Genomic DNA, 13,931 nt, shown 5'->3' on the forward strand with positions numbered 1-13,931 from the left:
ATCTAAGTCACGCTGAATAAAATATCTAGTCTATGATGCAAATTCTGAAGGCTTGAGTACTGAAGTTTCACCAGAAGTAATGAAAGTCTTGTAAATTACCTTGATGTGCTGCAGGAAGGTTTTCACCTGATCGGAGCTCCATGTCGGGATAGGCGCTTGCTGCCTTCGGACATGTTCAGGAACCTGTTGTCCAGGCTTCGTCTTGAAAAAATTTATTTCACTGACGGGGGTCACCTGAAAATACATATTATTGCTTTTTTATAAAAGGGATCGTAGCAGGATTGTAGCAAGAACTCCAAGAGAAATCAATGTGAATAGTATACCAAAAAGCCCCATGGTTTTAAAGAAAAACCCACCCTGGTCCACGACTCGAACCCGGTATCGACGATTTTCCAGGGCAGTTGCTCTACCATGTGAGCTAATCAGGCTGCTAGCAGATCACAATATCAGAGCAGTTTCATTCTAAACTTGAAGCACAGGGGCACTGAATTTTGCTGGTTTCCTAAGATTTGAAATAAGTAACATGCATAAATTTATTAAAATGTTACGTGGATTTCCTGGGCCCTCTAGACCACCTGCACGCTGTCTCTGTTGGGGAAGGGTCATTCAGCCTATATTTTATGGCTGCTTCTATGTTGAATAATAGAGCAGCCACATGTGAGCAGCATTCTCCAAGTCTGAAACAAGGGTTGGCACACATATTAAGCGCTAGGGAGTGCTCTTGAATAAATAGGTGTTTAACCATTGTGACTTGCACCACGAACTCCGTACTGAACATTGAGCCCACCATACATGCTGTGTACGTTAGCTACCTTGTCTAGAAGTAAAAACTAGTATTTACTTAATTACACTCATTCTCGCGACAACGAACTGTTTGCATAGTTTCAAGCTAACTAAAACAAATAATTATCGCAGAATTTTACATACCCACATGGCAACACAAAAAATGTTCGGATTTATGTGCCAAAATCGCGATATGATTATGAGACACTCAGCAGAGGGGCTCTCCAGATTAATTTTGGTCACCTGTGGATCTTAGATAACACGCGCCTAAATCTAAGCATCTTTTTTTTTTCATGTTGCCCTCACCGAAAAGCACACTCGTCTTGTGTTAGAAGCCGCCAAGCTTCTACGGTCGATCATCGGCACTTGACAATGCGGTAATGTAAATCGCGTTTTTGAGTAGACAGCAAACTGCACTTACCCAGCTATGCACGTGCAGTGAGCGCTGACGACAGTGCCGTCGTCTTTGACGATGCACCACAGCCGGTACGTTTTTGAGAGCTGCTGGCTGGCCTCCACAGACGCCGACTCCGCGCTTGCCTGCCTTGAACGACATCACACGTTTCACTTTCCCACTCAGGAACGAATTGTAAGCGTCGCTCAGTTTGTGGTTCTTGAATTGTTCCTTTGAGTAGAAGCAAACACCCTCCACTGAATACATGAAAATATCCGCTGCTGTTACAGGCGGAAAGTTTCTCGGGCCTGATGAAAAAGTAAATTGCACGACATAGTCATCCAGCGGGTCCGGCAGCTGTTGGCCCTCGAAGGGCAGCTTGTCTTGGTAGCGATGCTGTGCACTCGTTTCCAGGCCCTTAAAATATTCACTTGTCATGGTTGTGAAGCAGTGCTGAGGTGCAAACGACAACGCGCACTACGAAGAAAACATCCGCGATGGGGTGCGCGCTGCCTGCTTGTACGGGAATCCTTGCTCGAGACGGGAGCCAGTCAGGCGGAAGTTGCTAGACAGGAAGCGTCGCGGGACCACCACTAGGACGCGCGCGCGGCTTGTTTGTAAACATGAAAAGGGTCTATACTACGGTAATATGTGGCCATGACTGCCTTATGCATGGCCTTCACATCACCTTTGTGCAATTTTAAGGCCCAGCCATAGTAGCTACGCAGCTTGGTAATTAGTTCCCCGGTTAGTTTACCTTTCATATTGAAACAGTGCAAAAGACGTAGGACACAGAAAGACTGTGTCCTATGTCTCTTGCGCTGTTTCAATATGAATGCAAACCAACTAGCCAAACTCTGCCTTTTGCTGTTGTTTACCTTTGTCACCAAGGCTCTTGGTACCAGCGACATCTGCTTTGAAATTATAATGTGCAGTGCAGTGCCCATTCTCATATGAATGTGGTTGACGCAATCTTCTTTTTCGACGAATATGTACCCATATACTCAGGCTTCTTGTAAGGCAAGATAAGTGCAGGTGTCGCCATCTGACAACGAGGTCATATACTGCAGTTTATGTTTTTGCAGTGACCTTTGGAACAGGATCAATGCAGCTTCGACCTCCATCTCACCAGCTTTCTTTTTAGTGTTCTTCTGGCGTGCATGGCCTTCTTTCCAAGCCTAATAGGCAGGGTCAAGGGTGCCCGTGTGCACCCAGCACAAGAATTGCTGAGCATAACATAGTCGAACATGAACCCTATGAACAGCTCAATCACCTTCCTACGCCGAATGGGACGAGTGGCCACGCATCATCCATGAGCCGTCGTATGATAAAGCAATGTTTCCTGGGCTATTCATGACCGGCTGCGCAACACACACACGGACAATAAAGAAATGTACACCACGGGCGCAAACTCAGGACTATTTGATCAGAAACGACAAAATGCACTTTTATCTTCAAGAACCACAGGCGCCTCCCTGCGGCGGACTTGAATAACTACGACAAAAAAAGAGATAAGAACCGATTCAACAATTCTGCATCATGTAAACAAAACAAATAGCAAACTGGTAACAAACTTGAGGCTGACGTCACTCATCTGTAACGGGATTTCTACATGTGCTCCGCAAGAAAGCGACTTCCTTATCTGATGTTGTGATGGACGGCTGACTCACACACTTGGCTCCCATATTTCTAACGTGGAAGGCTTCAATTATTTCCCAGTTTATTTTTTTGCCTGTCTGTCGAAAGAATCTTTGTGTCTGTGAACAATGGTGTGCAGCCAAATGAACTGCAATGGTCAACGAGATGTGTGCGCACTTTACTCCGCAATGCAGAGTTGTTCTTTCTCAGCCTGGTGTTGATGCACCTTGAATCTGTACCAACTTGCCCAATTGTCAGTACTGTTGCTACATATTTTCTGGGCTGTTCATTTTCAATTCACGGTACAAATTGTGTACTGACCGCACATATGTCGCCTTCGACTTTTGTGCTGCTTCGGTTGTTGTGAGCACGAGTTTCATTTTCAAGTGTCTCTGCCATGTTTTGTTGGCATCACTCTGTCCGATATTTTCGTCGCCTCAAAAATGTCCTTCATTGTGGTTTGTCCATTTCCGGTGCTCTGCGCTGCACGTGCCATAAGAATATTTACGACAAAAGGTCTGACCTTTGCTTGGGAGGAGTCTCCTGCTTGGCAATAGCTCGGTTATATTTGCACTAGGACTCATCACTACTTGGGCTATGTGAGTGCCGTGGGTTTGCATCAGTAGATGCTATTTGATAAATGGTTACCCAAACAGCGTTATGCATGTCTTCAATGTATCCCTGGTGAGTTCTCAATGCCCATCGATAATACAGTCGATCCCGGATATATCGAACTCGAAGGGGATCGCAAAATAGTTCAATATATCGATAATTCGAAATATAAAATATGTCCATTTAAGTGTTACCTTGTAGCGCGGTGAGTCTCGGAGCGGTTTCCAGAGTCTGTGCCAAGCAGGAGCTTGCCGACTTGCACAGAATATCAAAAAAATACACGAAAACAGCCGCACTTTATTTGGCATGAAAAAAGTCCGTGACCTTGGATTGCTTCTTTTTGTCAGCCATGAATTTCATGAGGCCATCCTCAATATTGCTGAGGCCCTCCAGATAGCCAAGTCCATCGCCTTCCATTGCGCCACAACAGTGGCGAATGAGGCTGAATGCCGACGCAAGTTCTGCAGCGTTGCAGGGTTTCTTCGACGCGTCGTCAGCATCATCATCGCTGCTCATGTCCGCCTCATCGGTACCAGCGACGTCGGCCACGATTTCAGCATCGGTGAGGTCCGAAACTGCTTGCACGTCGTCATCAGCGCTGACGAAATCGCTTGCAGTGGCCCCATCGGCGATGGCACCCGGAAACGCCGAGAGTTGGCGAAAGTCATTCTCGAGGCACCCCATGTTGTTGTCTGCTGTGGTGTCGCTTTCGAAGTCGTCAGGTGACGCTAGAAAGCCAGCTTTACGAAAGCAGTTTACAACTGTGGTTTTTTTCACATCATTCCATGCCCCAGTCATCATCTGGATCGCTCCAAGGAGGTCGATTTTCGGTTCGACCCCCAACCGAAGGTTTATCAGGAGCCGTTGCACCAGACATCGCCTGTATCCGACCTTGAATGCTTTGATGATGCCTTGGTCGAGAGGCTGCAACCTTGCCGTGGTGTTGGGCGGCAAAAACTTGACAGTTATCCTTTTCAACTGGCTGACGACGTGGTGCGTGGAACAATTGTCCACCAGAAGACAAATGTTTCGATCTGACTTTTGCAATTCGGCATCCCATGCGCGAATCCATTCGGAAAAAAGGTCCCGCGCCATCCACGCTTTCTTATTGAACGCGTATCGGACTGGGAGGCTCTTCGCGTTCTTGAAGCAGCGCGGCGACTTGCTCTTGCCGGCCACAGGCAGGGCTTGATGTCTTCTGTAGCATTGGTGCCAGCTGCATAGGATATCATTGTCTAGTTTAACAGTAATAGTGCCTTCATTGGTTGCACCTTTCATTTTTCTAGCTAAGAGCGAATGGACTGGCCACAGGCGCGGCTTGATGTCATCTGCAGCATTGGTGCCAGTTATGTAGGGTTTCATTATCCAGTGAAACCATAATGCTACCGTCATCGTTTGCACCTTTCATTTTTTTCTGATGAGAGTTAAGGGACTGGCCACAGGGAGGACTCGATATCTTCCAGTTTGGTGCTGGCTAAGTAGGACCTTATCACCCAGAGAAACCACAAACGTACCTTCATTGGTTCCATCATTCAGCTTTTCGGATAAGGGCTAGCGAACTGTCCACAGGCAGGACTTGATGTCTTTGGCACTTTTGGTGCCAGCTAAGCAGGACCTTACCACCAATGAAAACATAATTGTACCTTCATCAGTTACTCCTTTTAGTTTTCTGGATAAGGGCTAGAGGACTGGCCACAGGCAGGGCATGATGTATTTTGTAGCATTGGTGCCCTCTATAAGGATTTCATAATCCACGAAAACCATATTATAGTACCTTCATTGGTTGCACCTCTCATTTTTCTGGATAACAGCTCCACAGGCGGAGCTTGATGTTATTTGCAGCATTGATGCCAGTTACGTAGGATTTCATTATTCAGTGAAATCGTAACACTACCGTCATTGGTTGCACCGTTCACTTTTTTCGGATAACAGCCAGCAGACTGGCCACAGGCAGGGTTTGACGTCTTTTGAGGCATTGGTGCCAGTTACTAGGATTTCATTATCCAATGAAACCATATTAGTACCTTCATTGGTTGCACCTTTCATTTTCTGGATAAGAGCTAACAGACTGGCCACAGACGGAGCTTGATATCCTTTTCAGAATTGGTGCCAGCTGAGGAGGACCTTATCACCCAATGAAACCACAAGCATGCCTACATTGGTGGCGGCCCTTGTTTTCCTGAAAAAGGTGAAGACTGGCCACAGATTGGGCCTGTTGGCTTTTGTACAATGGCAGCGGAGGGTTTCAGCTTCCGAACGAACCACAATAATGTCTTTATTGGTGTTGTGCTGGCAAAGGGCCAGCCAGTGGGGAGCATCCTAGCAAATGGTGAACCTGGCACAAGCATCAAAGGAGTGCAGTGGCGTTTCCAGCGAAGTGTCTGGTCTACTTTACATTTACTTCATATATGAGTCAACTCAAAAACCTATTTCAAGCTTGTTTCCAGAGTCTATTCGGTATGTCACCATTAGTGAGACCGTATTACTTCAATCGTTATAGCACCTCATGTATTATAAATAGTCAATATGAAAATTATACCGCACGAAAAGAAAAAAAAAATCCTGCATGTATTTCTTCCGTAGACTCCAATCTCTTATCTCCCCCTTGAAGACTCATTTGAAGCTTGTTGCCAAATTATTTTGGTATGTCACCACTAGTGAAACAATACTGCTTCGATTGCCATAAACTCCGCGTATTATAAATCTTAAAAATAAAAATTAGGCCTTTAAAACATGCTCGCCGTGTATTTCTCCAATAGATTATTATCTCTTGTCTTGCCCTTGAAAACTAGTTTCGACAAAGAACCATGATATCGGCATGCATCACTGTCACTGGCTACGTCACTCGTTACGGCATAGTCTAGTCTGATGATTGTCCCTCATAAGCATATCGTGGTTTTGGGACGTTAAACCCCAACAATTATTATTAGTCCAATGATTTTTATTGTTGCATACCAATTTAAACGACAAAAAGTTCTTGCAACTAGATGATAATATAGTAATTGTTGGGGTTTTACGTCCCAGAACCACGATATGATTATCGTGGAAATCCACGATAGTTAATGGGAAAAACACAATTGCACTATATTGGACAAAAAAGCCATATGTGAAGCAATGAAAACGAGTTTTCGCAAAACAGTGAGCTCACCTGAAATGTATGATAGCCGAAAGATCTTTGTCTGAAGGCTTTGTTTTCACTGCCACTGGGATCCATCATGTGTTATCGTCCTGCTCAGATTGCACTGAAAACAAGCTTATACTGTTAGTAACAGTTGTTTCATCTTGAGGCTACTTTTCATGATCTGCAAAGCGTCACTGCTTCTGTTGATCAATGATGACGAGAGTGAAATGACTACACGCTGTTGCTCGCTATACTATCCACCACAAATGCATAGCACGGAAAGAAACTCTCGCAAAAGCTCGATCACTTGCAATCACACCTAATGATACAGGATATTCTGGCACAGTAAAGAATGACAAAAACAAGACATAGGCAATACAAAGCCATGCAGCATGGCCAAAGTATTGCAGGTGCAGGAAATGAGATGTGCAGGGTCAGAGGAGGTGCAGGTGGGCTTGTCTCCTCTTTTAGGCTGCCAGGCCAAACTTGCATGCTCTGCGCTTGCTGAATGCATGGAGGCCCACACACACTATCATGCAGGTGATCTAGCTGCGGCAGACACGAATGATGGTCGTGTGTGCCTAGTGTTATTACTGTTTCAGAGATTGTTGAAGTGAGAGTGAAAGCATTGTTTTCTAACTTACATGCGCTGTCTGTCAAGACAGCTCTGTAACATATGTGTTCGCACTTGTTGAGCAACATATGTGTGCGTGCCATGACACGTTAATTCCATTATTAAAGGGATGTTTGCTGCATTACATGCAGTCACACAAATTATGTACCCTACTTGTAAGGTCCGTAGAGCTGTCACCGCTGTCAATGTTTCGTTCGCGGTGCAAAAAAAAAGTATGACCTTTTTTTTTAAGAACTCCAAACATTTGACTTGCTGGTTCAGCAATTAAAGTCGTGGCTCTCTTCGCTATGCTGCGATGGTGCGCCCTCGCTTCTGCTGTTTTCTTTACGTTCATCTTCCTGAGGCACACAACATCACATTGGTCACCATGTGTGGCCAAATCTTGCGAAGGAAGAATTCCAATTTCTTCCAGCACTTGTTCAAAGCCCTTGTGGCCTTTATTGTACCAAAGTACAGCAAGAGCGGTGGCTGTTCCCACAGTAGTTCTGGAGGCAAACTTGGTCTTGGGACATAGCAGCCATATTTTGCTGTTCAACGACTCGGCTGAGTTTTGCGTCTTGCCATGAAGGCACCGAGTAAGGAGTTTCTTCTCGGCAAGGTGCTTGTATATGGGCATAATTGCCAATCCCTGGGCTTTTGTCAACAGTGGGGTGTGGCATGGTACAGGCTTCGCCAGTGCTTCCGCACGTTTGTGCTTGCACCACGAATTTGGCCCCGTAGGGCAAAATTTGTGGCTGCTGGCACCATCACTAGCGCAGCAATGAAAATATGATGCCCATATCGCAGTGTACATACTTCGGAAACTGTCCTTGTTGCTCGTGATGGCTATCATGTAGTATGTCTGTAGCTTCAGAATTGTAGCATCTTTGAATTTTTCGCCTCGTGGCAGTGGCGTTGCCAATTTCCGCAGGACAGTTCGTAAGTGCTTTGACACACGGTTGGTGCATTCCTCTTGTGCCACCGTATACATTTGCCTCAGAGAGTGCAGTGTTGGCCTTGCTGTCTCCATTACTTAGGAAGCTCGTGAAGCACAGTGGAGTCTCGTATGACAAAGTCGTCTGCCATATATTCACTGCTGCTGCAGGTTCCTGTCACGTATCTCGGGAGCGCTTGCAACGTGGGATGGAGTTGGGAGAGAGAGAGGGACGGGAGGACTGGGGTGGCACAACAAACACCCTTTATGTCACACACCACGGCAAACAAAATTCACGCACACTCCAAATTTACAGCAAAAGGCAACAAGTATGAAAATTAGGGGTGTGCGAATATTCGAAATTTCGAATATTTTTCTAATAGTGTTTGCTATTCGATTCGATTCGCGCTGGAATTTTACTATTCGAACTATTCGAACTTCCCAAAAACAAATACAGGCAACGTCCGATTGGAAGTGACCCCTTTAGATTTTCAATATGCTTCACCTCATTACACTCTCGTATTGCGGCAAAACTGCCTTTCAAGCTCCGTTACGGTTGAACTTTGCCAAGAGAGAGTCAACGTCCGATTGGAAGTGGTCCCTTGATTTTCAGTATGCTTCACCTCATCACATCCTCGTATTGCGGCAAAGCTGCCTTTCAAGCTCCGTTACGGTCGCAAGTGTACTAACTCAAGAAAACTCTGGTTTCGACATGGAGATGAAAGATGTGGCAGAGGTGGGGGCTCAATTAATGCTTTTTCTGGACCTGAAATTTGGGCAGGAAGTCAGAAAAATCGGAAGCCGAAGCTTTTTAGCATCCAAAATTTCAGATGTTCTTATGTATCGATGTCTACGAGGCAGATTTGGAACTCCGGACTTGAAGGGAGCACACCCTTGTCTGCCACATCAGTTGGGCTTCCACAGAAGTTGAAAGAGGAGGAGAGGCTGAGGAAATGGCGTCTTTGCCTATCACATGTAAAGTGTTGTCGGCAACACTTTGGTTGCACCGAATCATATACATAAATAGAATTCGGCCTCTATACATTGCCTCATTCTTGATAAGACCACTATGAAACACCACCCCGCCAGTGCTTCATCAACCTAGCGAAAAGACACACTTTCTTGTTGCTATCTCATAAGAATATGCTTAGGAATCCTCTCTAACTTTTTTTTCTGCAATTTCGCTTTGAAGTATTAGAAAAATATTCTAGAAATATTCGAAAAATATTCGATTCGATTTGCACTCACACTTCAATATTCGAATTCACTTCGCACCCATTATTTTGCTATTCACACAGCTCTAATGAAAATACTAAGTTAGTGCGCACTCACTAACATCACAAGGTATTCGAGCTATGCTTAATCCCTCCTGACTCGAAAGTCTGGCCGCTATGGCCTCTCAGTCTATCACTATCCCAGTTGAACATTCTTACGGTTCGTGGTGTCTGCTGACTATGCTCGTTACCAACGTTGATGCCCTGTCCCGTCGTCGAAGCTCCTGTCGACGTCTCAGGGCTGTCGTCGTTGATCAGCCACCTCGCTGATCATCTTCATCGCCGATGCTTCGTTCTCTGTCGAGAACACCGGTCTTTCCCAGTTAAGCCTAACTGTCGGCCTCTCCTCAGTGCCACTGGATCCAACTACCGACATGGCTCTCAGGTGATTGTCGGTGGGCTGCCGTCGTCTTGTCAAGCTGGGGTAGGGCCGCAGATGCCATGAGAACTGCTGTGATGAGGCTGCCGCAAGCCCAGGAAGCCTCGTTCGGATGACACCAAGGTCGACAACCACCTCCCGAGCCTCTCGTGCTGCTGCCTCCAGAACTTGGCCCTGCTGCTCTTGTCGCGGGTGCGATGCTGGCTTGCACCAAATTGCTCTTCTCCAACTCCACCGAACAACGACTGCCTGTTCTCCTGGGGTCCGTCACCTCAGCTCGGGTCGCGTGGCACGCGCCCTTCCCCGGGCAGTGGTGTGCATGGACATGGCATTAGTGCACATTATTGGGGAATTTCCGTGCCGCGCACACCATCGCCACATTCCGCCTCTCGGCATGCGCCTCGTGCCCCCTTTACTCATGACAGTTCCATCGCGTGGGATGAGCAGTCAGTGTTCTTTTCACAAACGGGAAGATGGAAAGCTTGCCACACCTCTTCATCATCCCCCATCTCCTTGTGGTTGCCGCAAGCATGGCAGTAATTGGCAATATTTATTCTCCAACCAAAGTTACGAAAACACGTAAAAGCCCGACGTTTCGGAACCAGCTTGGTTCCTTCCTCAGGGGGGACTGCGGCGGCTTGGCAGCGGCCTCTTTAAGGCACTCTTGCGGCGGTTAACGACCCCACGCATTACCGCGGAGTGTAGCCCATGCGCATACACTGGGGGGAGAGTTCTGAGGGAACGATTGATATTTTGAGTGGTCCTCTGTATGTGCCACGACTCCAGTAGCAACCTCCTCCTCCACTTGGTTTCACTTTCCAGGATGGCCGTTCCGTCGAAGTCTATTTTGTGGTCAAACGTCTCGGCGTGCTCGGCGACGGCACTGCGTTCTTTGTTGAGTTTACGGACGTCGTTGACGTGTTGCCTAATTCGTTCGGGGAAGTTTTTGGTCCCGCCGATGTACGACGAGGGGCAATCAGCGCACGGTATTTTGTAAACGACGCCGGGAGCCCTGTCCTTTGTTGGTCGGTCTTTCGGGCGGGGAAGGAAGCGGCCCAGCGTGCATGAAGGCACGTGCGCGATGTGTACACCTTCTTTTCTAAAAATCCGGGCCAACGCCTCGCTGGCTCCCTGGACGTATGGGACCGAGACGCGTTTTGGAGAGCTGTTCGTCAATGCTGGCTGGGAGTCGCGTAACCTCTTTTGCTCTGCGCGGCGGGCGACGGACCGAATGAAATTTCTCGGATAACCGTTTTTTCTGAGGTCCGCAATTACGCGGGCCTCTTCTTTCCGGCGTTCCGTGTCAGTGGAACATATCTTTTTGGCTCTCTGAAGTAATGTGGACACAACAGAGGTCTTGTGGGTGGAGGGATGGGACGAATCGTATTGAAGGTATCGGCCGGTGTGCGTCGACTTCCTGTAAACGGAGAACTCCAAGTCACTGCCCCTTCTTGCCACCTGGACGTCGAGAAAGGGGAGGGTGCGGTCGTGTTCACACTCGACCGTGAACTGTATGGCTGGGTGAATGGAATTCAGGTGCAGCCTGAAGTTTTCAATTTCAGATGTCTTCACGACACAAAAGCAATCGTCCACGTAGCGAAGAAAGAGCTTGGGTCGCGGCGAGAAGGAGCCAAGTGCTTTCCCTTCTATATGTTCCATGGTCAGGTTTGCCATTGTGACAGAGATGGAGGCTCCCATTGCGGTTCCACTGTTTTGCCTGAAAATCGTTCCTTTGTAGGAAAAATACGTGCTGGACAGGCAGAATTCCAGTAGGCGGCAGAGTTCGTCAATAGTGAGCGGGGTCCTTTGACTCAAGCCATCGTCACCCTCAAGAGCAGCACGGGCACATGACACAGATAAGGGTACCGGCACGTTGGTGAACAAAGATACGACGTCGAACGAGACCAGGCTCTCGTCTTCGTCGATGCTCACCTGTGATGCTAGCTGCACGAAGTGGCTGGAGTCGCGGACATGAGTTGGGGTCTTCCGGGTGAGAGGGGCGATGATTTGGTGCAGGAAGCTTGAAAGGGCTCGGCATGGAGAGGAAGTGAAGTCGACGATCGGTCGGAGGGGGGCGCCAGGCTTGTGAATTTTGGGTAGTCCGTAGAAACCCGGTGCGGAGCCGTTGCAGCAGATTAGACTTGGGTAGAGTGCTTTTAATTGTGGGTGGTGCTTGAAAATTTCGGAGAGTAGCTTGTTTAGCTGAGTCTGAGTTTGCTTCGTCGGATCCTTTTTTAGCTGCGTATATGCGTCACCCTCTAAAAGGGCCGAAATCTTCCGGTCATAATAATAAATATCAGTTATCTCAGTTTACTTACCCAACCAGACAGACTTCTGTCTAATGTTTACCTTCAAGTAATTGGCAAGAACTTGAATATCGAGGCAAAGCCCAGTGTCCAGTGACACGACTGTGCCCACTCCTTTGTGGCTTTTGTGGCCCCTCTTTTGCCAGGTGCTGTCAAACATGACTGGCACATCCCTGCTGCCGACTGCGTCCTTCGTGATAGTTCGCACCAGGTCCAAGTTTTGGCTCACTGCCTTCATTGCTGCATCATGGAGCTTTTTGGAAATGCCGTTGAACGTTTTGTGGTGCATTGGACTTGGAAGTCCGAGAATCGCACAAAATCGCGAAAGTTGGTCGTGGCCTGCGCCTATAGCACGTGCTGGCAGAGCTGCCTTCACGTTTACGGCGAAGTTGTCGCGTGAGCTGCTGCTGTCATTGCGAACGCTCGTCCCTTGGTCCCTGGTCGACGTAATCCGCCTCGACGTGTGCGTGGACAAAAGCGTAGACTCGGGGCAATGGGAATTTTGACAACACAGTTCGAGGAATGTCGAAAGTCCTTCGCGCTTTCCAGCCGCCTCTCGGACGCCGAGCTTCCGTTCGCGGCAAGTTGGGCATGCCGAACCCGCCACAAGTGCCGTGAGCGTGTCGATTTCGCAAAGCATCGTGTTGACAGTAGGAGCACCTACCGGTCTAGGATCACTCCTAAAGAATGCAATCTTCTTTTGAGATGCACTGATAAATTCCACGGGAGCGTCAGTTTCACGACCACTGTCGCGGGGTTCGGTGTCGGTGTTAGGCCTATCCGATGTCGGACTGTCGGGGTCATCGTCCATCGCTGTCACTTTGAGAAGCGTCTGACGCTATTCCCTCCATACTTGTGGCGAGTTCTGAACTTTCGAACATCAGAACTGTGCTTTTTAGGGCTTGCCATGGCACAAAAATACAGAGGAAATGCAGAGCAACTCGATTGCGGCACTTGAGGCTTTGCTCTTTTTCCGGAGAGATAGGAGGAAGGAAAAGCTGGAGCGCGCCGCCGTCCAATGGCGGCCTCGCGCTGCGTGCCGCGAAATTCTAAACACTCGACGTATGCGTTGTTTTTCTAATTTTTTTTTTTATTCTGCGTGAAGATGCGAGACTAACCCCTGGTGGATTGTGGGAATCAGTGGTTAGGGAGAACTGTCCAAACATGGCCATTATGGAACTGTTCACGACTTGTAATGAGGCAGTCCTCACAGCGCGTTGCTAATTGAGATGTGAGGCGGAAATAATGCTCACCTCAGCACCAGTGTTGACCAGGAAACGACTTCCTGTGATCCTGTCTGATATATAGAACAGACAGCTGCATGTCTCTGTGGCGTCACACGAGAGCGCTGGTGCAAAAACGGGCGTGGTACCAACAGTAGCCATCACGGTTATTTCTTGAGTGAGAGTGGGAATTGCCATGGGAACGGCCAGGTGCCATAGTCCGCATCTCAGTGATGGAGGCAGTGGGCCGATCAACTTTCTCTTTGCACGTTTCAGTATCCGTTGTAATGGGGTTGCTGACGCAACAGCGGGGCCGGCGACGGAGTAATCGGCAATATGCTAGGCGAGCTCCCCTAGCTTCTATAACCCTTTCAGTCACAAAATATATTCACTGCAGGAAAATTCCATACTCGCAGGTTTTGCAGTTTTAGATGTCCAGAGGTAAGAAAAAAAGGTTCCGTCTCTCTAGAATAGTTATCCTGTAGTTGCATCCTCATATGGAGACACCGTGACTCAGTCCTGCTTTTCCTAATAAAAAAGTAATAAATATGCTGAGCCAGTTCACAACAAGGAGGTGAAATAAAATTTATTGCAGAGGGTGTGACTAGTGCTTGGGCTGTGGTTCACTGGTTGTGATAACGAAAAAAACTGCCC

At 47.7% G+C, this 13,931-nt stretch overlaps 1 protein-coding gene and 1 pseudogene across 1 annotated transcript; both read right to left on the reverse strand.

Moving 5' to 3' along the window:
* Nucleotides 1-3,724: 3,724 nt before the first annotated feature.
* LOC119381928 (tigger transposable element-derived protein 6-like) lies at nucleotides 3,725-4,522 on the reverse strand. The gene has a single exon (XM_037649678.1). The coding sequence runs from the start codon at nucleotides 4,520-4,522 to the stop codon at nucleotides 3,725-3,727; it is 798 nt and encodes a 265-aa protein (XP_037505606.1).
* Nucleotides 4,523-6,992: 2,470 nt separating this feature from the next.
* Nucleotides 6,993-10,257, reverse strand: LOC119381314 (uncharacterized; annotated as a pseudogene).
* Nucleotides 10,258-13,931: the final 3,674 nt, after the last annotated feature.

Source organism: Rhipicephalus sanguineus, chromosome 2 (genome assembly GCF_013339695.2).
Source record: "Rhipicephalus sanguineus isolate Rsan-2018 chromosome 2, BIME_Rsan_1.4, whole genome shotgun sequence".
NCBI classification, from domain to species: domain Eukaryota; kingdom Metazoa; phylum Arthropoda; class Arachnida; order Ixodida; family Ixodidae; genus Rhipicephalus; species Rhipicephalus sanguineus.